Source organism: Aedes albopictus, chromosome 2 (assembly GCF_035046485.1).
Source record: "Aedes albopictus strain Foshan chromosome 2, AalbF5, whole genome shotgun sequence".
Lineage (NCBI taxonomy): Eukaryota > Metazoa > Arthropoda > Insecta > Diptera > Culicidae > Aedes > Aedes albopictus.
In genome coordinates, this window is record NC_085137.1 from 360,266,985 (window position 1) to 360,294,853 (window position 27,869).

General features: G+C 39.7%; 1 protein-coding gene across 3 annotated transcripts in view; it reads left to right on the plus strand.

Moving 5' to 3' along the window:
* The window catches only part of LOC109403769 (ribose-phosphate pyrophosphokinase 1), a 30,227-nt gene extending 2,757 nt beyond the window's left edge, over positions 1–27,470 (plus strand). Inside the window, exons 2-7 of one of the 3 annotated variants that reach the window (XM_029866600.2) lie at positions 3,451–3,691; positions 18,293–18,476; positions 19,723–19,776; positions 25,375–25,473; positions 25,976–26,434; positions 26,556–27,470. In XM_029866600.2, coding sequence (XP_029722460.1) covers positions 3,451–3,691; positions 18,293–18,476; positions 19,723–19,776; positions 25,375–25,473; positions 25,976–26,434; positions 26,556–26,648 — 1,130 coding nt within the window. In that variant the 3' untranslated portion in view covers positions 26,649–27,470. Of the gene's footprint in view, positions 1–3,404; positions 3,692–18,292; positions 18,477–19,722; positions 19,777–25,374; positions 25,474–25,975; positions 26,435–26,555 lie in introns of those variants that run through there. The other 2 variants (XM_029866601.2, XM_062852868.1) reach the window with 2 other exon arrangements.
* Positions 27,471–27,869: the final 399 nt, after the last annotated feature.

Consider the following 27,869-nt stretch of genomic DNA (forward strand, 5'->3'; position numbering starts at 1 on the left):
AAACGACTGCACTGCTGCCACTAACAAAGCCGGGAAGTGATTGTGTCGGTGACGGCAGCTCCTGCGGCAGCTCGGAAATCTATTTTTAGACACTCGACAAGCGGGTGGAAGCGGGAACGAATAAAAAAAGGCAAAAAATCGAAACCGACCAATTTTTTTTTGTATGCAGTCTTGAGTACCTGTGCGTTATCCATCACGGCCAAAACTGCACTTGGAAGTTAAAGTGATGGGTTTGCTACACTTTCTTCGTTGTGGCGATGTTGGGGTAAGAATTTTGAAGATGTGTGAGTGCTTCCGGGCCATGTTTATGGTCCCCATTTTGTTGAAACAAATGCAGATTTTAACGTTATATGGAATGATGGGAATTGTTTGTTTTGATCGATAAACTCTAAGTAAGAACAAAGAAATATAACTTTGGAATAAGTAAATGCTCAGTTTGAAAATCAACCATGCGTTTTATTGTTTTCAACAAGCCTCATTTTTCTGCGTGTATTGCGTGCTTCTCACTAGCCCGGCCGGGCCCGAGCTAGAATTCCCTCTGAGATTCTAGCATGAATTCTTACCGAGTATCCTCGAGCAATACGTATGGGATTTATCCAGGAATTCCTTCCGGGATATCACCTAAAATTTCTAGTGGTATTTCTTTTCGGGATTCCTCTAGGAATTCCTCCGGGGATTCCTCCAAGAGTTCCTCTGGGGATTATTTCAGGAATTTCTTCGGGGTTTCTACCAGAAATTCCTTCGGGAATTCCTCGTAAAATTATTCCGATGATTCCTTCAGAAATTCCTCCGCGGATCCTTCCAGGAATTCCTCCGGGGATCCTTCCAGGAATTCCTCCGGGGATTCCTCCAGGAATTCCTCCGGGGTTTCCTCCAGGAATTCCTCTGGGGATTCCTTCAAAAATTCCTCCGGGGATTCCTTCAGGAATTCCTCCGGAGATTCCTTCAGGAATTCTTCAGGGGATCCCACCAGGAATGCCTCCGAGGATTCCTGGAGGAATTCCTCCGGGGATTCCTGGAGGAATTCCTCCTGGGATTTCTCCAGGTGTTCCTCCGGGGAATTCCTCCTGAGAATCCTCAAAAAGTTCCTCCGGCGAACCCTACATAATTTTCTCCTTGGATTCCTAAATAAACCCTTCAAAGGGTTCTTCCAGGAATTTCTCCGAGGATTCCTCCATGAATTTTACCGGGGATTCCTCCAGAAATTCCTCCGGGTATTTCTCCGATGATTCCTCCAGAAATTCCTCCGGGGGTCCTTCCAGGAATTCCTCCGGGGATCCTTCCAGGGATTCCTCCAGGAATTCCTTCAGGGATTCTTTCAGGGATTCCTTCAGGAATTCTTCCGGGGATTCCCCCAGGAATTCTTCCGAGGATTCCTCCAGGAATTCTTCCGGGGATTCCAACAGGATTCCTCCGGAGATTCCTCCAGGAATTCCTCCGGGGATTCCTTCAGGAATTCCTCCGGGGATTCTTCCAGGAATTCCTCCAGGAATTCCTCCGGGGATTCCTCCAAAAATTCCTCCGGGGATTCCTTCAGGAATTCCTCCGGAGATTCCTCCAGGAATTCCTCCGGGGATCCCACCAGGAACGCCTCCAGGGATTCCTGGAGGAATTCCTCCAGGAATTTCTCCAGGGACTCCTCACGGTGTTCCTCTGAGGAATTCCTCCGGAGAATCCTCAAGAAATTCCTCCGGGGAACCCTACAGCATTTTCTCCTTGGATTCCTCAATATACCCCTCAAAGGGTTGTTCCAGGAATTTCTCTGGGGGTTCCTCCATGAATTCTACCGGGGATTTCTTCGGGAATTCCTCTGGGGATTCCTCCAGGAATTCCTCCGGGGATTCCTCCAAAAATTCCTTCGGGGATTCCTTCAGGAATTCCTCCGGAGATTCCTCCACGAAATCCTCCGGAGATTCCTCCAAAAATTCCTCCGGGGATCCCACCAGGAACGCCTCCGGGGATTCCTGGAGGAATTCCTGCGGGGATTCCTGGATGAATTCCTCCTGGGATTCTTCCAGGAATTCTTCCTGGGATTCCTCCAGGTGTTCCTCCGGGGAATTCTTCCTGAGAATCCTCAAGAAATTCCTCCGGGGAACCCTACAGCATTTTCTCCTTGGATTCCTCAATAAACCCCTCAAAGGGTTCTTCCAGGAATTTCTCCGAGGATTCCTCCATGAATTCTATCGGGGATTCCTCTAGGAATTCCTCCGGGTATTCCCTCAGAAATTTCTGCAGGGATTCCTCCGGGGATTCCTGGAAGAATACCCGAAGGAATTCATGGAGGAATTCCCGTAGGAATTTCTGGAGGAATTCCCGTAGGAATTTCTGGAGGAATTCCCGCCAACGCCTTGCAATGCTTCTCTTAATGACCGGGCTTCAGGCAATACTTACAAACTCGTTTCCTTCTGTCCACGCCAGCCATTAGCCGAGCCATTAGCAAAGACTCGTTGGGTACCTTTTCGCAGCGTTTTGCTACTTCATCTACGAGCTTGGACCTGATTAGTTCCAACGTTAGCTCGTCGTCGGATCTACTCTCCAGAGCAGTGGTGAGTGTATTGATCGACTCCGGAAGGCTTCGAAGCACAACTATCAGGCGCCTAAATTTGTGCGCTCGATGTTTCCCAAAAGCCTTGCTGCTATTTTACTAGCCCGGTTAGTAGCCCCGTCCCCGATAAGGTATAGCGCTATGATACTGCGCTATAAATTTAGTTTAGTCACGCACCGGTAGTGCTCTGATAAGCGCTTTTAAGCAATGACCAAATTTCGAACAACTTCGCCAAACCCCCAGAGACAATCGGTCGATGTCGGTGTATTTGCCAATCCCGCAAACGGTGTAGTTGGTTTGTTTTGGTTTTCCACATGGTTTTCAAGCGAGCCGTGCAGTGCAGCAGCTGTCAATAGTCGGCGTCGGTGGTGTAGTGGTAAGCGTGGTTGCCTCTCACCTCAGTCGGTCGGGGTTCAATTCCCGTCGACGCCGATGGGATTTTCTGAGACATAAAATCCGTGATCACGCCTTCCCTCGGATAGGAAGTAAAGCCGTAGGTCCCGGCCCATGTGTTGATGGGTTCGATATGTAGGGTCCTCAGGTGTGGTGGCTGTCTCCCTGGGGCGTCGGAATTTAAGGCTTAGCTCCTAGACCCAGCCGACGTAAAACACAACTGGCGCCGAACGGTGCTAGTTGGCCAGAAAAAAGAAGAAGAAGAAGAAGAAGCAGCTGTCAACATTTACAGCTATTTACACAGTTACGCATACTACAAGGACCGTTATTTGGTAGTGTTGAGGGTACGGGATGATCGTCTGGTGTTTGGTTGGCGGCGCACGACTACCTGCACATATTATATCAATGTGCCCGTGTCGAGCAGCCTCCACATTCAAAGCTTCCAAGTTTCACATCCCGCACACATAAACCGCCCATCGAATGAGCTCTCTTATTTAATTTGCCTACCGTAGATTGTGTGATGCCAGTCAGATCGTCAAACCCGATTCGCGCCAGAAGTCTCATCCGGAACAACTTGGAGAAGTCTAGCAGCAACCCCCAGCAGCAGCAGCCGCAGCACCTGCAATCCAGAATGCCTAACATCAAGGTCTTCTCCGGCTCGTCCCATCCGGATCTGGCGTCGCGCATCGTGGACCGCCTCGGCATCGATCTCGGAAAGGTGGTCACCAAGAAGTTCAGCAATCTGGAAACATGGTGAGTTAGCCTGCCTTTATTAGCTTTTTCATGGGTTTTTATGCGATTCGGTTCGCATTGCAACCGAGTCCAATGGGTTGTTTTCGTGATCCTTGAGTGTAACCGCGGTGGTGTTATTGATTAAACAAGTTGCACGCGCCTACGATGGGAGTTCGATCGATAAGGAATATGGCTATGTGGAGAAGACTTTTTTTCCGGATTTTGTGATTATTGTGGGATGTATCGAAGCGGCCGAGAAAATAGAGCTAGGCTATTCGCTAAAATGGCAGAAATTGGCTTTAAAAATAAAATTCACTTAACCTTGAAGTGTGACAGCAGCGCTCTTGTTGTCTATAGTGATAGTACATCATTCGTCAGGAAGTGGCAGGAACTTGTGGTGTGTACGGCGAAACGAGAGGTGGGTGTTTTCGCGAAATTTTTATTGACTAAATTGGTCCAGTTTGTGTGCTAGATAGAAAAGAATTTCATGTTCCCTATCACTCGCGAGGTGGGATGCGTTTCAAAGGGCCAGGTACGGTTCGGGTGTCAAGATGCTGCAGGTAAAGCTACCTGTTAGGGTACAAGTACCGTCTCGTCGCATACGAAGACGACATATTGTGTGAGATTGGCTTTGCTTTCTCGTTTGTACCTACTGTGTAATCACTTGATTGGCTCTTTGATAGTTTCTCGCACGTCGTCTGCTTCTTATGTTTCCCAAACCAGAAAAGTATGGAAATCCCTTGCAAAATGAAATCAGATTCTAAACTGTGAAAAAAAGTGTGCCTGTGCGGAAGAGTGTATCTGCTAGTATCATTCTGTGAAATATCTGAATTATGAGATAGCTACCAATGCACGTCTGGGGTGTTCCGAGGATGATTTTGAAATTTATCAAGGGGTTTCTTCTGGGTTTCATCAAGTATGTAATGACAAAGATTCGCCGTTTTGATAATCCTCGTTCTGGAAAGCCTTCAGAAATTCCTTATATGATTTCTGCAAGAGTTCGTTCTTCGATTTCTCCTGCAGTCCCTTCTGAGATTCTGTCAGGATTATCTTCGAAGATTTTACCAAAAGTTCTTTCTGGGATCTCTTCTAGGATTCCTATTAGGATTACTTCAGAAACTCCTTACAGAATTCTTCCAGGATCAGAAATTTCTTCTGTTTCTTTTCTTCTGAAATCCCATCCAAAATTCCGTCTGGAGTTTCATTTGGAATTTCTCTAGGAATATTTTCTAGATCCATCCAGGAAATCTTTCCTGGATTGCTCCAGCAGAGGTTTCTTCAATGATTCCTTCCTTTTCTTTTTAAAGATTCCTTCAGGAATTCCTTTTCTGAACAACTTTTGGAATTGTTCCAGACATTCTTTTGAGAATTCTTTCAGAAGTTTTTTTCTGGGATTCCTCCAGGAATCCTTTTCAGGATTCTTCCAGGAGTTCCTTCCGAGATTCTATCAAGAGTTCCTTCTGCAACTCCTGCAGTTCATACTGGAATACCTCCGAAAGTGCTTTTTCGAATTCCGTTAGAAAAACCCTCCCGGCGTATTAAACGGATTTCCTTAAGGTTTATTTTATGGAATTCCTCATAGAATTACTCTAAAAGTTCCACGCAAAATTCTCCCACGAATTCCTTAAAACAATACTGAAGGACTTCTTGAAGAATTCCTCCAACGTTTTTTAATGGATTTCATTCAGCAGTATTTTAAAGAATTTCTTCATTTTTTCTGGGTTTCCTCCAATAGTTCATTCTGGGATTATATTTCCAGAATATATTTCTGAAATCATTTATAAAAGGACTGTGGAATCTTGGCAGCAGATCCAGATGAAATTGCTGAAGGTATCTCAGAAGGAATTCCAGGACGAATCTCGAGAAAAATATTAGGATTCTCAGAATGCTTGGATGAACCCAAGGAGTTCTCAAAGAAATACTGGAAGAATCCCTGATTGAATTTCTTGAGAACTCCTGGAAAGCAATTCTAAACAAATCTCAGACGAAACATCTTTAGAAATCTCAAAAGAAACTTCTGGAAAATCTCAAAGGAACTCCTGAATGAATCCTAAATAAACACCGGTAAGCATTTCGTAAGGAGGTTCCTGAAGTATTTCAAAACGAACTTCTGAAGACTTTCTGGAGAAAATACGTAAGAAATTCCTCGAGGAATTTCGGAACAAATTCCTGAAGGAATTTTGGAAGAAATTCTGTAGGAATCTTTGAATTGGTTCCTGGAGGGATCTCGGAACTCCTGGAGGAGTTCTAAATAAAATTCCTGGAGAATCCCGGAAGAAACTTCTGATATTCAAAGTAAGCTTCATGAATAACTTTATGAGAAGCTTGGGATATTTTCTAAAGCATCCCGAGGACAATTCTTGAAGAAATCACGCAAGGAATTCCTGAGGGACACCCGCAGCAAGAATCTTGGCAAGGATGTTTTCTATCATCTGGCAATCATTTGACTCAATTGTCTATAACTCAATTCAGAAGCCTAATATTAAAATGTGATGTTCGACAAATTAGTAGATTATTGTTTTTCCTACATTTATCACCAAGGACGCCATATTCTAACTTTTATGTTTACGGCGTAAAAGTGTTAGTACTACCGACTCATACTAAACGATTGGAAAAACATTTTCCACCACGAAAAAAAATCAGGAGATACCTTGATCTATACTCTACATGTGCACGAAAACCGATTTTGAAAATATTGCTTCGTTATTGAGAGAGACGAACCAGCCAAGGGCTGAAAGTCTCTCAAATAAAGATAAATCAATCAAATCAGCTTCGTTATTTTATAAAAAAAATCCAAAAAGTGAGGAAATGGATCCAGTTTCGCCTTAACATGGAAAAACCTGGAATACTCAGGGAATATCTTGAACAAATTTTACTCCGATAAAAAAAAACATTGGGTCGATTACTGCTGGAACTCTTCACGAGGGTCCTACATAATTTCCTTCCAGAATTTCTTCCAGAGGATTTCCCTGTACTCTCGTGGGATTTTTCTCGGGATTCCTCCTGAGTTTTACGCCAATCTCTACAAGAGTTTCTCTAAGGATATGTCCTGGGGTTTCATTCGGAATTCCTCTGGAAGATTTTCCGCGATTCCTTCCGGTTTTCTTTCTCTTGGAACTTCCCCAGGAGATCTTCCTGGAGTTTTTCCCAGAGTTGCTACAAGATTTTTATTCCTACGATTCTTAATAGAGATTTTCCAAGGATTTCTTAAGGAGTTCCTCCCAATATTTCTTTCGATATTTCTCCTGCAATTTTTAAAAAGAAATTTCCGTGAGCTTTCTTCCAAAGATTCTCTTGGGATTTCTACTGTGTGTCAAATAGTCCTGGGATATCTCTCAGAGTTTTTCTGAATTCACCCTGGAATTTCACTTCTTCTCTTCTGGGTTTGATTCTGGAGAGGCTTCTGGTACATACATATATCTGCAGGAGCTATAGCTGATATTTCTCATGAAGTTCTTCTGGAATTTCTTCCAGAGCTTTTCCTCGTAATTGCTCAACGGATTTCTTGAAGTGGAATCCACCTGGGATTTGTTTTACAGATTTTCTCTGGATTACTCTTAGAGCTCTTCTCGGAACCTCCACCAGGAATTGTCCTGAGATTCTGGATGCTCCTTTTGAGATTACTTTGATAGTTGCTCCCGGAGTTCTCGTAGATTTTTCTTCGGAATGTCTCCTACAACAGCTGAAGAAATTGAAGTGAAATGTAGCGAGAAACTACGCTTAGATTTATTAAAGAAATCTCGTGAAGAACTTCGGAAGAAATCCTGATAAAAACTGGGACATCTCGCTGTTGAAAATGCTGAACTGAACTCGACGGAGTAGGCCTAGACCTACTGGCGACGGAGATGGTCGAGTGACTCCGTAGCTTGAAGGAATAGAAGTGCCCGTCTAGCGAATTGGGAGTCGTGAGTTCGAGTCTCACCGGAGTACGTGGATTTCTTTTCATAATTTCAAATCTTAATTTGTTCATCGAGTACATGTTCTGTTGTGCACATGGATGTCAAAGCATTTTCAACAGTGTAATTTCCCACATGGCTTGGTCAGCCAAAGCAAAATCAAGAAATTGACATTTGGGACATCTCGGTTAAAAGGTCTGGGAATAATCCCGGAAGAAAATATTAAGGAAATTTCAGAAAAAACTCTGAAAAAACACTGAAGGCGTTTTAATGCATTTTGGAAGGATCTCTGGTAGGAGTCCAGCTAGAAACTCTGGAAGTATGATTGATTGATTTGTCTTTATTTAAGAGACTTTCAGCCCTTGGCTGGTTCGTCTCTTGGAATATGATTTTCGATCAAATCTGTGAAGGAATCCTTGGAGGAGCATCGGAAGAAATCTGTTTTCGCATATAGAGTGTTACGAAAGCCCGTGGAGATATCGGTCACTACAGAAAACACTTCGTTTCACGATTGATCTAAAATTAAAAGTATTACATTTGCAACCCTGCTCACGGAATTTCCGAAGAAATACTTGGATTAGTTTTGTGTATTTCTTGGAGAAATATTAAAAGACATCATGAGGATATTCCGAAATGAGTCCTTAATAATAAAGGAACTTTTGGAAGAATTTCTGAAGGAAGTCATTAGGAATTGCCTTAGGATTCTAAAGAATATTTTCTGTAGAATTCATTGGAGGCCTTGAAGAAATCATTGGAGGCCTTCCTGAAGAAATCCACGGAAAAATTAATGTATTACTTGTTGGACTTCTTGACAACTTCGCTGAACATCAGAACTTTCTAGGACGTCAAAATAATGAGATCTAACATATTAAAAAGCTCTATAAACTGCCTACTAGAACCACGTAACAGTGGTTACAACATTTTACACAATTCGCAAACTTCAAGAATTCTGTACCACTTTGCCAAACTTCTGAACACATGAAGATGATCTGGATCATGAAATGAAACATCTAAAAGTACACAATAGTAGTGGTGGAATTACGTACCACCTTTTCACCACTTGAGAATCATTAGCTTTCTGTACAAATTCGCTGGAGCCACGGATACATATTGTTCGGAAGGTATTAACTGTCTAAAAAAAAACAGTTGCAAATCTCACTAGTCAGCTGTAGAATAAGCCCACTCTCTTCATAGGTGGATTAGTTCAGCAGAGCAGCTCTTTGCTCATAATTGGGTTTTTAAATTTTGAAAAATGTATCGATTTTTTGATTTTATACGAAAGAGCACCTTTTTCTGAGCCACTATGATTTTTTTCAGATTTTTAGAACTTTATTTTGGCACCTTAAATCAATTTCAAAGAGATTTTCAGAAATCACCTTTTGACAGCTGGGCAACTGTTTGACAGCTCCGCCCAGTACAAACTGCGACGAGGGGTGATTCGACAAATTGCTCCCATACAAACTTCAAATTGATTTTTAAATAGGTTCCCGGGCACCAAAATTCATGAAAATTTGGATTTCGGCTCAGTTTGACATGCAGATTCAGAATATCGAATTATCTCAACACCGTTAAAGAAGCCAATTTAAACCATGACCCCCGAAAAAGATTGGTGGATGGCGAAGTATCCTCGACAGTAGTGACGTTACACGACACGGCCTTCCATCGTCGTCCACGGATTCCTATAATCAGTCCAGTTAGGTATATGCGTGCGTAGAGATGAAAACCTCGATGCTTCTGACGGGTGTCTTGATGTATAGTAGCCGAACCACCACGAGGCACCGCACACCGGTTTGATTCGCTCGATGATAGTTTCCATTCTATTTTGTTCTCTTATTCGGAACTCATTTTGATTGGGTATTTTTAGCATCCTGATTCCTGTGTAGGTACGGATGCTTTTTCCTCCGGGACAAACACTGTTCTGGGGTTGCTGCAGTTTTGTCGCCGCCAGAAGTGATGTAACAAGTTTGACTTTGTGCGAAATTTCTCCTACAGCTGAAATGCTAAATATTTACACATCGGTCTCGATTGTTGGTATTTAATGTTTCGGCAGATAATCATGCTTGTGTACTACTATACGGCTAAGGCTTGTTTTTATAAACAAACCGCCTGATGCCAAAATTACGATACCACCAGTCGAGTCGAGTCACATGTCTGACGGGATGAGGGTGAATCCTCGACGCCAAACTAAACTGCTCATCAGTATTGTGGTGGGCCCTCAGCACTCTAACCCATACCAAGGTAGCGTCAGCTTTTCACCTACATATACCCATGCACAATCAAGCATGGGATTGGAAGCTGCCGTGTAGGTATGTGCTTACTACTTGGTTTTATTTCTTCGTTTTGGTTTCTGTTTTGCCGGTACCTAGTCTAAACTTTATGCTGTGCTTTTCGAGACGCAGTCAATCAAAATTAATGAATATGATCTTGATTTATTGCTGTTGTGGTACGATCAACGGAATAGGGTTGTCTTCTAGATTTTAATACTGCTATGTTGATGAAACTGTTCGTTGAGACAATCATTTTCTCCTTGATACGAAACAATCATGCACTTTAATGTCGTTATATCTCAAACAACTCTTATGAAATTTCTGTAGATTTTTTCTAATTGCTCATTTTCTAATATTTTCTTTCATGTGTTCTTTAAGTATTTAAACGGTTATTAAGTGATAGCTTTCTCTATCAATGACAATTTTAGTGTCGTGTGGCAGGCACACACTCACACTTTATGCCCAAGGACGTATGGAAATTTTCATTACGAAAAGTTCCTGGGCTGACCCGGATTCAAACCCCCAGCATGAGCTTGCTGAATACATATCTGCGCGTTTATCGCTTCGGCTATATGAGCCCTTATAGGTTAAAAAAAAATAAAAACTTAAAGTATGTATATTCGATGCTATCAAAAGGCCGACTACAAAGTTACGTTATTCTCAAGTTGGGAGATTTGTGGAGATTGAGAATTCTAAAGTCAATTACACTTAATAAGTGTTAACCAAGTAATTTGAAACACAGTTGTGCAAAAACTTGGTAGTTACATATCGACTGATATGCAGTTTCATTATCCGATTTAGATTTATCGCACAAAAATGAGTCAGCATGCTAAATATTCGTCACGTGATGGCTGAGTCAGCAAAAATCAATAGCTTTCTCGCCACGCGCCCTTGACAGAATACCAGTTATGCTTATTCGGAAGGAAAATTTCTAAAGAATTGCAGGGCGATCAAATGGTAATACAGCATCCGCTCGCTAACTGACTGCTATTTAACTGGACTGCTTTTTAACTGGGCGCTCGATAACTGGGGCAAAGTCGAGTTAAAAAGCAGTTATCTGTCAAAAATAAGCGAAATATAACCTCACATTTTACAAATCGGTAAACAAAACAAAATATAACAATAGCCTCCGGCTCCGGAAGCTCAGTCCAGTTATCGAGCGGCGCTCGCTTACTGCACACCAAATTTTGTTTACTGGTATTCAGCAAACTTTGCTGATTTTTTTTGTGCTGATTTCATTCAGCAATGCGAATTTACTGAATATCAGCAATTATTTTTCAACTTGCTGAACCATCCAGCAATTTTGACAGTTGATCAGCAACGTTGTGCTGAAATTCAGCAAAAAAATTGCTGAAATTCAGCAATTTATTTTGCTGATTTTTTTTGTGCTGGACTGGAAGCGTTTCAAAAAATTTGGTGTGTGGACTGTCGACAAAGCCCAGTTATCGAGCGGAAGCTGTAGTGTCACGTACGACGTCCCGTAATATCCCCGGAGTAAGTTATGAAGCCTGTTTTGCTCCGATTACCCAAAAGCAATCTAACTCCCCCCCCCCTTTTAAAAAGGTTTTTTGGGATTGTTTGAAACTGATACATACCTATGTCGTTAAGCTCTTGTAATTCCCGTCATTCCGCTTTTCGTAGTAGGTACAATAGAAGCGTGCTTGCAAACGGTTTGGCGGTCGTAAAACGATGTTTTGGAAGCTATGTCGAAGACTACAGTTTTGTAACAACGATACTTTATAAAAAAAAATACGATTACAAACGATGTCCATTTGCCTATTTGTACGGGAAATTCAACATGTTTGTTGTCGCTTGCTATTGACTGGATATAGCAGAATCATATGGTTTTAGAGCTATATTTACCCAAATTTATCTATCTCCCGCCTTCGTCAGACCTTATAGCTAAAAAAAAAATAGCCTGCACGTCAACTTCTTCGAGGTTCTGGGATACCTTTAGGAAATGGGCTTCTTCTAGGTAATCTTGAAGCATTCCTCCAGAAGTTTTTTGGTGGAATCCTTCCAAAAATGTTTCTGGTTTTGGTAACATCTCGAATTATTGCGAAGATTCCTCATAGAGTTTCTTTACGTTATTTCAATGAATTCTTATACCTATGTGATCGCTTGAAATTCATTAAGAATGTTTCTGAGATTACTCTATGTAATCTCGTATGATTCTGTTTGGTTACATCATGCAATACGTTGAGATATCTACCTATATTCCCCTTAGGCGTTTCTTCTTAAATGCCTTCAAGGTTCCTTCTGTAATACTCCCAAACGTTTTGTTTTTCTTGAATTCCTCTAGTACTTTCTACTGAAATTCCGTCACCAGATTTCAAAGCTACAGTTCTATCAATAATTCCTCCATGGGCTGCTTCTGTTTTAAGGCTCAAGCATCCGTCATCATTTTTCGGAAAATAAAAAGCAGTTTTCTCGCTGCAAATCTAAACAAGGATCATGAAAACATATTCACTGCATTATATTCCTCATGTGGAGTACAGTGAATATATTTTCATAGCATAAACGTTTGTTTTGAACGAAAAAACTGCTTTCAAATGTTTGATGATGACGATGATTTCAATGACGAAAAGTTCAACGTTAAGACTCCTCCAGGAATCCTTCTGTGATTCCTGTACGAACTTCTTATAAGTTTTTTTTCGGTAATCTTATATAATTCTTCTAGATAATCTTAAGAGATTTCAGAAGTTCTTTTGATATTTATCGAATAATTATTTCTCTCATAACATTATTTCAAGCATATTTCTATGATTCCTATAGGATATAGATAATCTTTTAGGATTTTCGCTTCCTTTGAAAATGCACCATAATTTTCTCCTGGAAAACGCCCAGAAAATGTCTATACAAAATCTCTGGGCAATCCTTAAACAATTCTTCTGAGGCTTTTGTAGAAGATCCTCTTGGAAGTCCTGCAGCTGTTCTTCCGTTCAATCTACCAGGAGTTCTTCCGGTGGTTCTCGAGGATTTTTTTGATATTTACCTTAGAAATCAAGACCAATAATTGAAAAGGCCGTATCAACATTTTGTAAACAAACATGTTTCTGTCGATTTAGGGCCTTCTGTGCTCCACCCACACACCTCATCACCACTAACATGAAGCGCAAACATCAAGCTGATTCTGATAGTGGTTATGAGATGCGTAGGTGGAGTTCAGAAGGGCCTATGTCGACATAACGTGTTTGTTTACGCAATGTTGATGAGGCCTTTTCAATTGTTGGTCTTAAAATACCCCCAAAATACCACCAACAATCGCTTCATAAGAGAGAGATTTCTCTAGGAATTTCATTAGAAGTCTCTGCTGAGATAGCTTTGGCTTTACTAAATTGCATAAGATTTTCTGAATAATCTCATTAAACTCCTCCAGAACTAATTTTAGGTTTCTCCAATGGGCTTCTTCTGGGATTCATCAAAAAAATGTTTCTGGGCCTTTTCTCGGGGCCTGTTCATAAACTCGATGGCGTAGTCCATGATCAACGTGCCCTAACATCCTACTAGGGTTAAGAGCACAACCAAGAGTCAGTATTCCTTAGCTTAAGGAATTCATTATGAGATTTACCCAAAATATGACCTTGAAATACTTCCAGAAGCTTTCTCTAAGATTCACCCTGTTCTTTAGACATCCTCAAGGGAATTCTTCCATTATTGTTTTTTTCTCAGAAATTCCTTCAGAAACTCTTTCTGAGATTCCTCCAGGAATTGTTTCTGTGGTTCCTGCATTAGTTCTCCTCTGAATTCTAGCACCAACTTCTTCTGGGATTCTTCAAAAGGTTTCTTTTCCAGCATTCTTTCAGAAAATCCTTCTACGATTCGCCCGGGAATTTTGCTAGGTGTTCCTTCAGGGATTTCTGCAAGGGGTTTCTTGTGAGATTTCTGCAGGGGTTTCTTCCGAGATTCCTTCAGGAGTTCATTCTGGAATTTATTCATGACTTCGTTCTAGATTACGCCAAAGAATCATTCTTTCCAAAATTGCCTTTGGAATTTCTTCGGGGTTTCTTCCTGGGAATCAACCAGTAGTTCCTATAGGGAATCCAGGAGTTCTTACTGAGAATCCTCCAGAAGTTCCTTCTGGATATCTTTCAAGTGTTCCTTCTGAAAATCTCCAAGATTTTTTATGGGAATCCTTAACAAGATTCTTCTTGAAATGCTCCAGGAGTTCCTTCTTGGAATCCTTCAGTCCTACTTAAGTTCCTTCTGCCCATCGTCCAGTAGTTCCCTGAGGTAATACTCCTGAAGGAGTTCCCTGAGAAAATACTCCAGGAGTTCCTTCTGGGAACTATGGTTCTTTCTGAAAATTCTCTAGGGGTATCTTTTTTGAACCCTCCTTTTTTTAGGAATCCTCTAGTAGCTCTACTGCCCCCACTCGCATAACAGTCCCATTTGCAAAAAGTAGGAATTGAGAAAACAGCATTTGAAGTTTGAAAACTTGTTTCCATATAAAACTTTGAAAAATCGCCAAAATTTGAAGAATATTTCGATCATCTCGAAACTTTCACAGATTGCTTTGCACATGAATATATAACTGTAAAAAATATTACAATCACTACAAAGTTGTTCAGTTTTGTGTTACGTAACACAAAAATCCATGATGGGACTGTTATGCGGGTACTTTTGAAATGGGACGCTCATGACTTGGTATTTTTTTCACATATTGACATAAAAAATCATATTTTTTATTATTGTTTTTGGAAGTACATCGAAAATGATGACTATTCATAACGTTAACTCAAAAGTGATGAAAAGTCAAATGGGACAGTTATGCGAGTGGGGGCAGTCTAGTCAAGGCTCAACTTATCGTTTTAATTATCGTTAAAAACGGCTACACAGTCTTAAGTTAGCAAAAGATGTTTATTTCATGCCTAACGTTACTACTGGGAATCCTTGAGTCCTCATAAAGTTCTTTCTGCAAATCGTCCAATAGTTCCCTCGGGTAAAACTCCAGAAGTTCCCTCAAGGTTTACTTCAGGACTTCCTTCTAGGAATATTCCAGGAGTTCTTTCTGGGAATTCCCCAGGAGTTTCTTTTGTGAATCCTCCATGAGTTTTTTTGGGAATCCTGTAGTAGTTCCAGTGGAGGCTCGACTGTATCGTTTCAACTATCATTCAAAACTGCTGCTCAGTCTTGACTTAGCAACCGATGTTTATTTCTTGCCGAACTTGTTTCGACGCGGGCTTAGTGTCTTCTTCAGGAACAAACTAATTTGGTCGTTTTTTGTCTTGTTTTTCGTCTAACTGTAACTATCCTGTCATTTGTTTGGTGGTACGTGACTTATTTGGATTGTAATAACTTTTAACGGATTTTAGGTTCATCCTAAAAATTATCCTGATGTTCTTTCTGAAAATTCTTTAAGAGTTCCTTGTGGAAATTCAACAGAAGTTGCTTTTGGGAACCTTCCAGGAGTTCGTTCTACAAATCTTTCTCGTAGTGGGAATCTTCTAGGAGCTTCTTCTGCTATTCCCGATGGGAATTTTCCAGTAGTTTTTTTGTTCCCCTTGGAATCCTCTAAATGTTCCTGGAGAAATCCCTTGATCCTTTCTGTATTAATCTCCAGAAAGGATTCTCGGAGAAATTTCAGGCTCAACTCCTGTAAGAACTCCTAAAGGTGTTTCTGATAATTTCCTGAAGAAATTTCCAGATAGAAATCATACAAGAATCATGAGAAATTCACAGAAGGCATTCTTGGAGGAATTCCCGAGAGAGTTTCTGGAGGAATCTCCAGCAAAAAAATGAAGGAATACCCAAGTTTCCCTAACACAAATAAGTAAAAGGGCTCGATTGTTCTGGGTGAAACTTTTTTCAAGTTCCCGGGTAATCGAGTCCGATCGGTGTAGACAAACTCTGTGCACAAGCTAACGCGTTTTTTTAGAAATCTTAAGGTGTGCCTCAGGACTCTTTAATGAGTAGATTTGGAAACAAAAGTTAGAAAACCGACTTTTAGTAAACCAATTCAATAATCAAGGGAAACTGTTTTAAATCGTTCAATTCAGAAGTTACATAAAAATTTGAGGCTTGAAGTAAAAGCTCAACCTACAACTCTATCGAAGGAGGCATACATCTCTGGTCAATGCGTGGTAATTTGTCGGAGATGAATGTTGCGAAGATTGAGTTGTTGTCACGCACACATGCTCGAGACATAACACATGATTTTACTATTTCATTTTTACTGGAAGCAGTAAACATCGCGTTCACATGGTAACCTAGATAGAAGTTCATCTTACAAAAGTAACATTCCTGGACTAAAATCACTTAGGCTGTTCCCAATAAATGTGCACAACTCAAACTAGGTAGGACAGGGTAGGACTAGGTAGAAATAATCTCATACTACATGCTGATAATTCAAGCCTAACTTTACAAAACACCGCATGTAACAATAGCATTGATTAGAGAAAATCGCCTCCAAAATTTTGAATTTAAAAAAAAAATCGTAATTAGTGTTTTTATCCCTAGATAGCTTCAGACCGATTAATTTTATGATATAAAACTCAAATGAGGGATCTGATTAATATCAGATCCCTCATTTGAGTTTTATATTTTCGGAAGATTTTTGTATAAATAGGTAAAAATGTTAGATAGGGTATTTTCTCTTTCTTTTGGTATATACGGTATTTGTGGATACGTTGTTGACTCTGAAGATGGTGTTGAAATCCGTATCAGCGTTGTGCTGCCAGCAATTGAATTATACTCACATGCATCATGCACTAGGTAGGAATACGCAGTGGCGGGATAGCGGTGCCTACTGTGGTTCCTTCAAGCTCAAGAAAAACGTGGCACCAAAAGACCGTATGTCGCAGTTTGCTATGATACCATGAAAATAGTATACTATAGATAGGGTGTTGTGATATCACTACCCTATGTAACAAAAAGATTGCTTCCGAAGTACTGTTACATAAGGTGTTTTTAAGTTTAATTGTTTTAATCTTTTGGAATGCTAATTGACGAAAAGAAGAGACTCTACACATAGAATCTCTATCACTGTATGCATGCACATCAAAACCTCGATTTGTTTACATTTGCGACATACGGTGTTTTGTAAAGTTAAGCTTGAATTAGTCTCAAATATAATTGTTTTCTCTAATATATCTACACTCCCGTTCAAAAGTTTGGGGTCACCCCCTCAAAAACATGTCATTTTTTTAGGCCCATATCTCCGCCAATTTGCGTCCGATTTCAAAACCCTAGGTTTCATTCAAAATATAATAAGTCAAAGAAACTTTGAACATGATTTAAAAGAAACTTTTTCAAAAAATTTTGTATGTAAACTTAACCCAAAGTTGCCAAATTTTCTAAAAAATGAATATAAACTTACGGCAGTGTCGCTGGAAGTTGGATCGACCAAATTTTAAGATGAGAGCGGTAATATGACCCATTTTCTATTAGCTTTCAACTGCTTTTTATAGAACTTAGCTAAAAAATCTAGAAAAAAAGTTATTAAGTAAATTATTCCTTGATGTCATCGACCAAAAGTTTGGGGTCACCCCTCAATATGATGTATCGGTCAAAAGTTTGGGGTCACTTTCGTAAAACATGGAAAAGTGATTTGGTGATATCTTCGTCATCTATAGTTCAATTTTAATTATTTTTGCCTCATTTCAAAGATAATTAACTGAATTTACGTTTGATGTCTTCAACTTCACGTATTTAACGATTTTTGTATATAAAAATGTTATGTAAAGTTAGCACATTTTACCACGCTTTAAAAAATGAGGCAACTTTACGATAAGTTTTAGTATGTAAATTTCAACAAATATGTGTGGTTCAATGTCTATGCAGTAAGTATCATTCATTTTGTTTCAAATAAGCCAAGAAGAATTAAAATTGAATGAAAGATGACAAAGATATCAACAAATCACTTTTCCATGTTTTACGATAATGACCCCAAACTTTTGACAGATACATCATATTGAGGGGTGACCCCAAACTTTTGGTCGATGACATCAAGGATTAATTTACTTAATAACTTTTTCTCTAGATTTTTTAGCTAAGTTCTGTAAAAAGCAGTTGAAAGCTAATAGAAAATGGGTCATATTACCGCTCTCATCCTAAAATTTGGTCGACCCAACTTCCAGCGACAATGCCGTAAGTTTATATTCATTTTTTAGAAAATTTGGCAACTTTGGGTTAAGTTTACATACAATTTTTTTTGAAAAAGTTTCTTTTAAATCATGTTCAAAGTTTCTTTGACTTATTATCTTTTGAATGAAACCTAGGGTTTTGAAATCGGACGCAAATTGGCGGAGATATGGGCCTAAAAAAATGACATGTTTTTGAGGGGGTGACCCCAAACTTTTGAACGGGAGTGTATGTATGCTACTGCTGTTAACATAACAGTCCCATCTTCGCTGAGTTTCCTATTCACATGGGACTGTTGTGCAAATGGGGGCAGTATGTATCAATCATATTTTTCAAACCTTTTCATATAAACTAAAATGATCTTCTACTCTTTTCAGCGTCGAAATCGGCGAATCCGTCCGCGGTGAAGATGTCTACATCGTTCAGTCCGGATCCGGTGAGATCAACGACAACCTGATGGAGCTGCTGATTATGATCAATGCGTGCAAGATCGCTTCCGCTTCCCGTGTGACCGCTGTGATACCCTGCTTCCCGTACGCCCGCCAGGACAAAAAGGATAAGGTAGGTTCTGTTTTGCTGTTTTGATGTTTTTTTTCTCTGTAGGGCTGTAGTAAATGCCTTATCTTTCCCCTTCATCACTGCTCCCTCTATATGATCGTCAGATTGAAGTCCGTTTGTTTTAGTTTTTGTTTTTTGCAATTTTTACATATACGGCTGTTTATTTGTAGTGTAATGCGAAAATGTGGAAAATTTTCTTAAGTCGCGTTTTTGTTTCCTTGTACATTCCACCCAACGTTAAACTATTCCATCGCCTATTAGTAACCGAGCAAAGTAGAGAACAGAGAACCGTAACCGTAAACAGCCCACTATCGGATTGAGTTCAGATCAATAGGTTATCATCGCGTCGGGGCTATGAATCGGAATAATATTGTGTTGCATGATTGGGCTTGGACCGTGTGCGGTTCGCTTGACTATTGGTTTTATTGATTTCAACTCTTTCTTGTTTTCCGTTTGCAATCACGAGTGAGTGGCGGACTTATCAGTATCACCAACGGCGTCGGCTTTATAGAGTATATGCGATGATGATTGTAACCATATGTAAATAGACGGCTAGAGACTACCGGTAGCTGTTGCAATGCATTAATCTTTGTACCATCCGCGTCAAAACGAACGTCGTTGACACGCCTCTCCGCGAGGCCAATCGTTTCACTTTCTACAACGTTGGAAGTTCATCAATATTGGTACCGTAAAATAGAGTAACATTGTCAATTTTGAGGCTTTTATCTGACTATCCTGATGGTTAACAAACAGTTGATTTTTGTTATGTAGGAAAAATGATCAGAATAAATCGATGAACTTCGATAAAAGTTTATTGAATTTCAGAAAAAACGTTGCTCATGATTGGTAAATATTGCTGAACTATTTAGTTGGGTAAAATTCAACAGTTAATTTTGCTAATAGTTTCGTTCGTACAGATTATATTGTAAATTTACCAAATGAATGAGCAACGTATTTGGAGTTATACTTTTGCTGAATAAAAAATCATTATCTCGCTAACGAAGTTATTCCATTTTACGGTACCCAAATATTGCCCACTATCAATCGCGTGTCGTTGTCTTTCAGTTCTAAAATAGGTTGCGTTTTCAGTACATCATTACATTCGTAAGGAGTTTTTGTGTTGCTACATTGTGTACAGCAATGTACTACGCTGAGCCATACTACATCCAGTACCTACAACAGCAAACAATGATACCTAATTATCAACGACAACCAATAATAACGCATTGACTTTCTATCGCTTCTTCAGGCAGGCGATGAAAAGCTGGCCATGTTGATGAAAACCCATGAGTGGAAGTTTCGGGTATTGATCTTTCAATTATCTTTTTTCTTCTATTTTTGTCTGTTCTATCAATTATTGTGGAGACCGTCATCGAGTATAAACCCTCATTCAACAACACTCTAGTTACCTATACATTATTATTCGATTTTTGTTTTGTTTTCATTGGGATCTAAACACCTTCATACTATGGAATTCAAACATCAACAAGTTGATCCGTCGTTTTAACCCAGCATTTAACCCTATTTCGATGTTGAACGATATATCGATTTAGAATTGAAAACAGAAAATCAAGGAAAATTTCCACATTCCGTATTGGCATAGGAAAGGTAGTTAGGCGTTGTAACTGTCATCTGTGATTGTGTATTGTTCATTGTATTTGAAATATTTGTTCCTATCATCCTTTCATGGCAATAATCATTTTCAATGCATTCAAAAAGAATATTTTAGATCGTTTAGATCAAAATCACTCAATCGATTTTTAACTAGATTCCTAGATTGATCCGAAAGTTGGCACTAATTTGGTCAGAAATTGAGTGTACACCAACCTGTTGAAAGTTGTTTCAGCAGTTGGATGAAGACAGACTGGCGGCGGTTATTGTACTCTCTTAAATGTAACTGGAACTCATCATGTGTTTGAACAGCTATCAATAAAATATATTCGTCATACGTTTTTCGGGGGGATTTCTTTAAAAATCCATACGAGGATTCGTTTTAGAGATACATCCTCAGACATTCTTTTTGGATATTAATTATGAAATTCCTTCCGGGGATTCATCCAGGAATTTTACCAGTGTATTCCTCCTGTAATGCTAACAAGTGATTCTTTTAGATATTGCTGCTGGAGATTTCAACAATTCTCTATGGGGTTTCCTCCAGAAACTCCTTCTGGGGATTCATTTTAAACCAAAAATTCTTTTTGGGAGTTCCATTCCGGGAGCCCAGAAGAAGCTCCAGGAAGATTGTCAGAAGAGACTCCTGGATGATTTCCAGAAGAATCTCTTCAAAGATTCCTTCCAAGAAAGAACTTCTGAAGGATTTCCACATAAACTTCTGGAGATTATCAGAAGGAGTACCTGGAGGTTTTCCAGAATGAGGGAATCAGGAAGGAACTCATTGAAGAATTCCTAGAGAAACTCTTGGGTAATTCCCAGAATGAATTTCTTAAGCAATCTAAATCCTAGTGAAACTCCTAAAGAAAAATAATTTAATAAATTTAAAAGAAACTATTAATCCCATAAGGAATTTCTAGAGAAATCCCAGGGGCCAGGAAAGCTTTTAGACATTCAAACAAAAACTTCTCAACGAATTCCAAAAGATAATCAATTGAAATCATATCAAGTTATATAGAAGGATTCCAGAAACATCATTTTAGGAATCCCAGAAATAATCCCTAGTGATTCATCTAGAAATTCCTGCTGCAGATTCCTCCAAAAAAGCTTCATGGAGATACCATCAGAAACTCCTTCAGGGGATTCATTCAGAAATTCCAGCTGGGGATTCTAAAAGAAATTCTGTCTGGAAATGACTCCGGGATTTCCAACTCGCGATTCCTCAACGGAAAAGTTCTGAAGAAAGATAAAGGAACTCCTGGAGGATTCCCAGAGGGAACTCCTGGAGAAGTTCCAGGACAAACCCCAGGAAGATGAGTAACGAAAACCTACAGATTCTCCGAAGTAATTTCTCGATGATTTCCAGAATGAATCCCTAGAGGGCTCACGGAACGAATTTCTAGAGGAATATTTGAAAATATCCTAGAAAGAATTCACGGGAAAATGTCAAAAGAAACTCTTTGGAGAATATCTTCTGAGCAATTTCCAGGTAAACTTTTAATAACATCCCAGGAAAAAATCTTGGGGAACTTGGAGGAATTTCAAGAGAAACTTTGGGGTAATACCCAGAGTGCATTTCAAGTTGCTAGTGAAACTCCCGAAGGAATCCCCGTAGAAACTCCAAAATATAATTCAAAAGGGTCATCTGGGAGAGAAATCCCAGAGGTCAGGAATGCTTTTAGACATCCAAACCAGGGATGGGATCATTCATAGCAAGTATAACTCTTTGCAAGTGAATGATCCTATTTCTGATCCAAATAGAAACTTTTCATCGAATTACAAAAGATAAACGAAATCGTGTCAGATTACCTAGGGGAGTTCCAGAAACATTATTTGTGAAATCCCAGAAAGAATCTCTTGATAAAATCCAAAAGAAGTTGTTTAGGAATTCCATGAAGCTTCCAAAAGGTATTGCCGAAAAAAAAAATGACTTAAGGAATTCGAGAAGGAATTCCTGCAGGAATCTTAGAAGAAACTTATGGAGGAAACTTAATTGGAAATCCCATAGAAACTCTCGAAGAATCCTCATCGGAACTCCTGGTGGATTTGAAGAACTATGCGAAAACCCCAGCAGAAACTGCTTTGGGAATGCTAAAAGATTTTCTGGATGAATTTCAGATAAAAACCCGTGAGGAGTTTCAAAGAAAGCGAAAAATCCCACGATATTAGCAAGAGGATACTCAGGAGCAAGCTTGGAGGAATCTAAAAATGAAACTCTCGAGGAATCCCAAAACGAGCTTGTGTAGGATTTTCTAAGAATTACCTAGAAGAATTATTGAAGAAATTCTTACAGGAATCAAAGCATGAATTTCTGGAGGAATCTCTGAAGAAACTTAGTGAGACATTTTCAGTGGAATTGCTGAGAGAATTCCCGTATAATTTATGAGAGGAATTTAAGAAGAAACATAGGATATTAGACATAAACGAATCCCATTATTACGTGAAGGAATTCCGGTGGAGTTGTTCATACGGAAGTGAATCTTTTATTCACATGATCTCTAGTTGGAACTTTTCTCAGTAGATGGCGCTTATAATGCGTATAATTGATTGTCCTATGTCAAAATATTTCCAGTCAAAAACTACCCCACTAGTTGACATTGTTTTTTTTCTTTTTTTATTCAGGGATTTTCTGCCGTAGGCAGGTTCTTCCCAGTAAAAGTTGACATTGATGTAATTTATAACACAGATAACTTGGTCTACATACAAGGCCTCCCGCGGGATTTTATGTATGAAAATATTCAGCAATTTCTCCAGATAATTCTCCATGGATTTCTCCAAGGATTCCTACTTGGTTTCCCCTTGTAATTCTGTCGGAGAATTCAATAGGGACTCGATTTCAGGATTTCCGACTTTCGCGGTATTCCAATCTTTCTGGGACCCCTTCAAATATTCTTCTAAAGCCTGCATGAATTCCTCCCGGGGTTCTTCCAGAGTTTCCTCCCGATATTCCCAAACAGATTCTTGGCGTGATTCATTCCAGAATTCTTTCAGAGATTCCTCCCGAGATCCAATCACGGATTTGTCCTGGAACATCTTCCAGGATTCCACTCGGCATTTCTTCATTGATTTCTCACGGGATTCATTTAGGGATTTCTCCCAAGATTTCTCAAAACAATTATCTTGGGTTTCCGTCCATGATTCCTACAGGAATTCCATCAAGGATACCTCGCGGGACTTCTTCCGAGATTCCTAGATTCCTTTATTGAATATCTCGGGAATCTTTATGAGTTTTCATTTGGCATTTTTCCGAAATTTATGAGGCTTTGACCCTTCCCGGATTTCCTTTGGGATTTCTCCTGGGAATCCTCCAGGGGTTATTCCAGGATTCTGTCAAAAATTCCTCTAGGAATTGTCTCTGAAATTCCGTTAGGAATTCCTCCTAGAATACTTCATTGATTCCTCCCAGGATTTCTACAAGGACTTCCATCAAGACTTATAGATTCCTCCCGGAATTGTTTCACGCATTATTCCTGAGATTGCATCATGGACTCGAGTCATCCACTATTCTTGCTGGGGTGTCTCCCGGCATTCCTTTAGGGGTTTCCCCAGGGTTTTCTACTGGGCTTTTAACGGGATTTTTTTTTCAGGAATTTCTTCATTGATTAAACCCGGAACTTCTTCATTGATTTTTCCAGGTTTTCTTAGCGATTGCTCCCCAAAATCATTCAGGGATTCTTTCAAGGATTTTTCCCGGAATTCCTTTAGGGTTTATTAGTAAATTTCTTTACTAATTTATCCTGGGATTCCGTGCGGCGTTATTTCAGGTATTCCTTGAGGATTCCTCCTGAATCCTTCCAGGAATTTCTTCAGAAATTTCTATATTTTTTCGTTGATTCACTGATTCTTCCAGGGTATACTTTAGGAATTTATCCCGGTATTCCTTCAGGAGACCCTTTAAGAGATTTCTCTCGTGATTCGTTTTGGGATGCCTTCTGTGAATTCTTCAGGGATTTGTTTATCCTTTCTTCAGGAATTCCTTCAATAGGTCATCCCGGGATTCCTTCATCGATTTTTTCTGGAATTCTTCCTGAAATAAATCCACGAAAGAATCAAGGGTTTATCCAGGGACCCTTTTAAGGATTTCTCCTTGATTTCTCTTAACGATTTTTCTCTCCAGGTTTATTTTGAAAGTCTTTCAAAAATTCCTTCAGAGATTTCTCTCCCTATTTGTTTCGATACTTCTCGGTTTTCTTCTAAGGATTTCTGCCAGGGTTCCTTCAGAGGTTTCTCTCGAGACTCTTCCAGAGAGTCCTTCCGAGATTATTTTATTTATTTGACCAGGAATCCTTTCATGATTTCTTCCGAGATTGCTTCAGGATTGGGGATTCCTCCCGTGTTGTTTTCGAAGAAGGAGGAAGGGAATGTTAAGAGAACTCTTCGATAGTGTAACGAGCCAGAGTCATATATTAAGTATAGAAACTATAGGAAGCAAGGCTCCGTAGGGTTTTGATTCTGATGTCATTTTTTTTACATAACTCTTTCAGACATTTGATATTTTGAAATCTTTCAAAGATTCTCATCCAATTCTCTATTTTGACTTTTGTCAACTGACTTAAAGATTTTTGATTTTTGGACGCTCAATATCAATCATTCATCATTGAAGCACCGGATTCTAATAAATATTCCTTTCCTTACGTGAAACGTATCTCTCTAGGATTATGTGCCCGATGTTTATACTGTGAGTAGTAGCTTGAGAGATGTTTGAGTTATTGATTCCGCTGACGAGTGTGATTTCCTGCAGCGTGCAGCTATGTACTCTTCTACTACTCTCCAAACTAAAAGTGCACTTCCACTGAAAATCCATTCCCGAACTCTATTTCCTTCCAAAAACAAAAAAAAAATCAACATTGTAGATAGTTTCCTTAGACGTATGTTTTTCGGTTGAATGCTTCCAACAAAGCAATTTGGTGTGTACTTGAGAACGCTTTCACAGAATAAATACCTTTGACATAGGACAAGTAGAACAATAGGAATAACCATAGCGTTTTAAGAGCACTTGAGAGGGAATTCTCAAATGCAGGGTTTCATCAGTTTCACACAGATCACACGTGTTTCGGTCCGATCATTTCGAATGGCACTCACGATTAAATGCATGATGGGATTGAAAAAAAAAACAACAACTGGGAACTCATTGCAGCGAAAGCAACATCAAACTAGTTTCTAATGTGCGGCAGCAAAACTAACAGAAGTGATATGTTTATTTTTGGTTTTTTTCAACTACTTTTTTTGGTTTTGTTAAGTTCCGGGTGACTGACAGGTGATTTTTATTTGAAACACATTTCTTTTTCAGAGCCGTGCTCCCATTTCGGCCAAATTGGTGGCGAACATGCTGTCAGTGGCTGGCGCTGATCACATCATCACGATGGATCTCCACGCTTCACAAATCCAGGTAAGATTTCACAGATTTTGATTATCGTCGCGTTGAATGAAATATATTATTGAAAGGATCCTTCAGTTTACAATGGAAGTCTTAAATACATTTGTGTTACATGTACAGGGGATGGCCGAAATGTTTGGGATAGGCAACTTTTTTTTTCTTTCACAAAATTGTTCAACATGCTGTAACTTTTCAAAGAGTGCATCAAAAATTCTCAATTTTTTTACAAATTTAAGCTCGATTAACAAAATCAAGCTCTTTCGTGAAGCTAGAACCATTCTGGCAAAATACTATTTTTTGACAACTAATTTTTTAACTGTCATATCTTGGAAACCAGTGAACCAAAATCAATGAAATTTTTAATGTTTTTCTTTTTATAATCTATGAAAAGTTACAGCATTTTGACCAACCCCTGTTTTTGATATTTTTAGTTTGCAATGACTTTACTGACCTTTTCAAACGCTCAGACTCACATTACCAAAAATAAGTTAATAATTCCATTCCCGTAATCTAGGGTTTCTTCGACATCCCGGTGGATAACCTGTACGCCGAACCGGCGGTGCTCAAGTGGATCCGCGAGAACATTGCCGAGTGGCGAAACTCGATCATTGTGTCGCCGGATGCCGGTGGTGCCAAGCGTGTGACGTCGATTGCCGATCGGCTTAACGTGGAATTTGCTCTGATTCACAAGGAGCGAAAGAAGGCCAACGAAGTGGCCTCCATGGTGCTAGTTGGTGACGTGAAAGATCGGGTGGCCATCCTGGTGGACGATATGGCCGATACGTGCGGCACCATTTGCCACGCGGCGGAGAAGCTAAGGGAAGCCGGTGCCACCAAGGTGTACGCCATTCTCACTCATGGAATATTCAGCGGTCCGGCTGTGTCGCGGATAAACAATGCTTGCTTCGAGGCTGTAGTTGTTACGAATACCATACCTCAGGATGGGCACATGAAGGATTGTCCCAAGATTCAGGTGAGTTTCGATTTATTTTCAGTATTTCATCCTCTGTTGATGCAATCATTCGCTGAATCACGCTCTATCCGATTTTGTGGCACGAAGCCTATTTCGACTTATTTTCATATACTTTTTACAGTGCATTGATGTTTCCATGATGTTCGCTGAAGCGGTTCGCCGGACGCACAACGGCGAAAGTGTGTCCTATCTGTTTTCGAACGTTCCCTACTAAACACATATGACGCGTTTGTACCTGGACAATGCTGGGATGGGAGGGCGTGAAAAGCAAAGGAAAAACAAAATGATTTGAGTCGCGAAAATCGTGATCGCCATTTTTTTTTTCTAACATTTATTTTATCATCGTATATTTTTGCAGCAAAAGAGAAAGTGCACACATTTATACAAACACGACCATTATATACTTTTTTGGCTATTAAAAAAAGACTCGGAAGTTTCTCAAAACTATTCTTGAGAAGTAATCTGAAGCAATTGGATTTAAGCTAAAAGAAAAACGATTCCGCAATCCCCGGATTAACTAATATCTCAAATATCGTGAAGGCAAAGACTAGACAAACAGAGGCACCGTTTTCGGCACAGCATGTTCAATGCCACAGCTCCGAATCGGCCCACTATTATTGGTTGCCTTCCTTAGAGGCAGGTAGCCCATCAGAGCCATTTCCCCAATTTCGTGCAAAGCACGATCTTTTTTCCGTTTGTTATTTAGAGAAATCCTTGAAGAACAGATTTTGACGAATGTATCAACAAAGCACCGAAAGGGGATATCCTTCCTCTTACAAACACATCCTATAGAAATAGTTTCGTTATAGTGAGTGAGCCAAATGCCAGCGAATGCCGGATCGAGACTCTTATTAATTTCAGTTGTGGAATTGGTTTTAATTGGAGAACTATGAATAGACGATAAAAAAACGTGGATTATAAATTTAAATCAAACTATTATGTAAGGTACAACAACAAACAAACAGTTCTAATTTTTACGCTATTTGCTATGAAACAGGAGAGAAATAAAAAAAGATAGTATTACACTAGTAAATGGGACGATTAGTTGTTCTGTTTCAGTATCCGAACAACCCATATGATGCACAAATTTATGTTCAGTAATGCTGCCTGGCAGCATATTTCAGCATGGTTTTCCAGTGAAAGCTCCTTTGACATCCATGCGCGCGCAAAACAGAAACACGTGCTCGATGAACATGTGCGGTATCTTCATCTGTCCTGTCACGGTCGCCATGTGGATACTTGTCGCCACAAGTGAACACTTTGGTGATTCGGTTTCGAATAAATGTTTTAGTCTAACAAATCTTATTTGCTAAGTTACATGAATTTGAGGTTCGGTCGATCCTCACTTGCACATTGAAAGTATATAGAGAAGGACAGATAGAGTTGTGCTGTGCCTGTCAGTTAATTGTGCGTCGTTAATAGGAACCAAATGGGT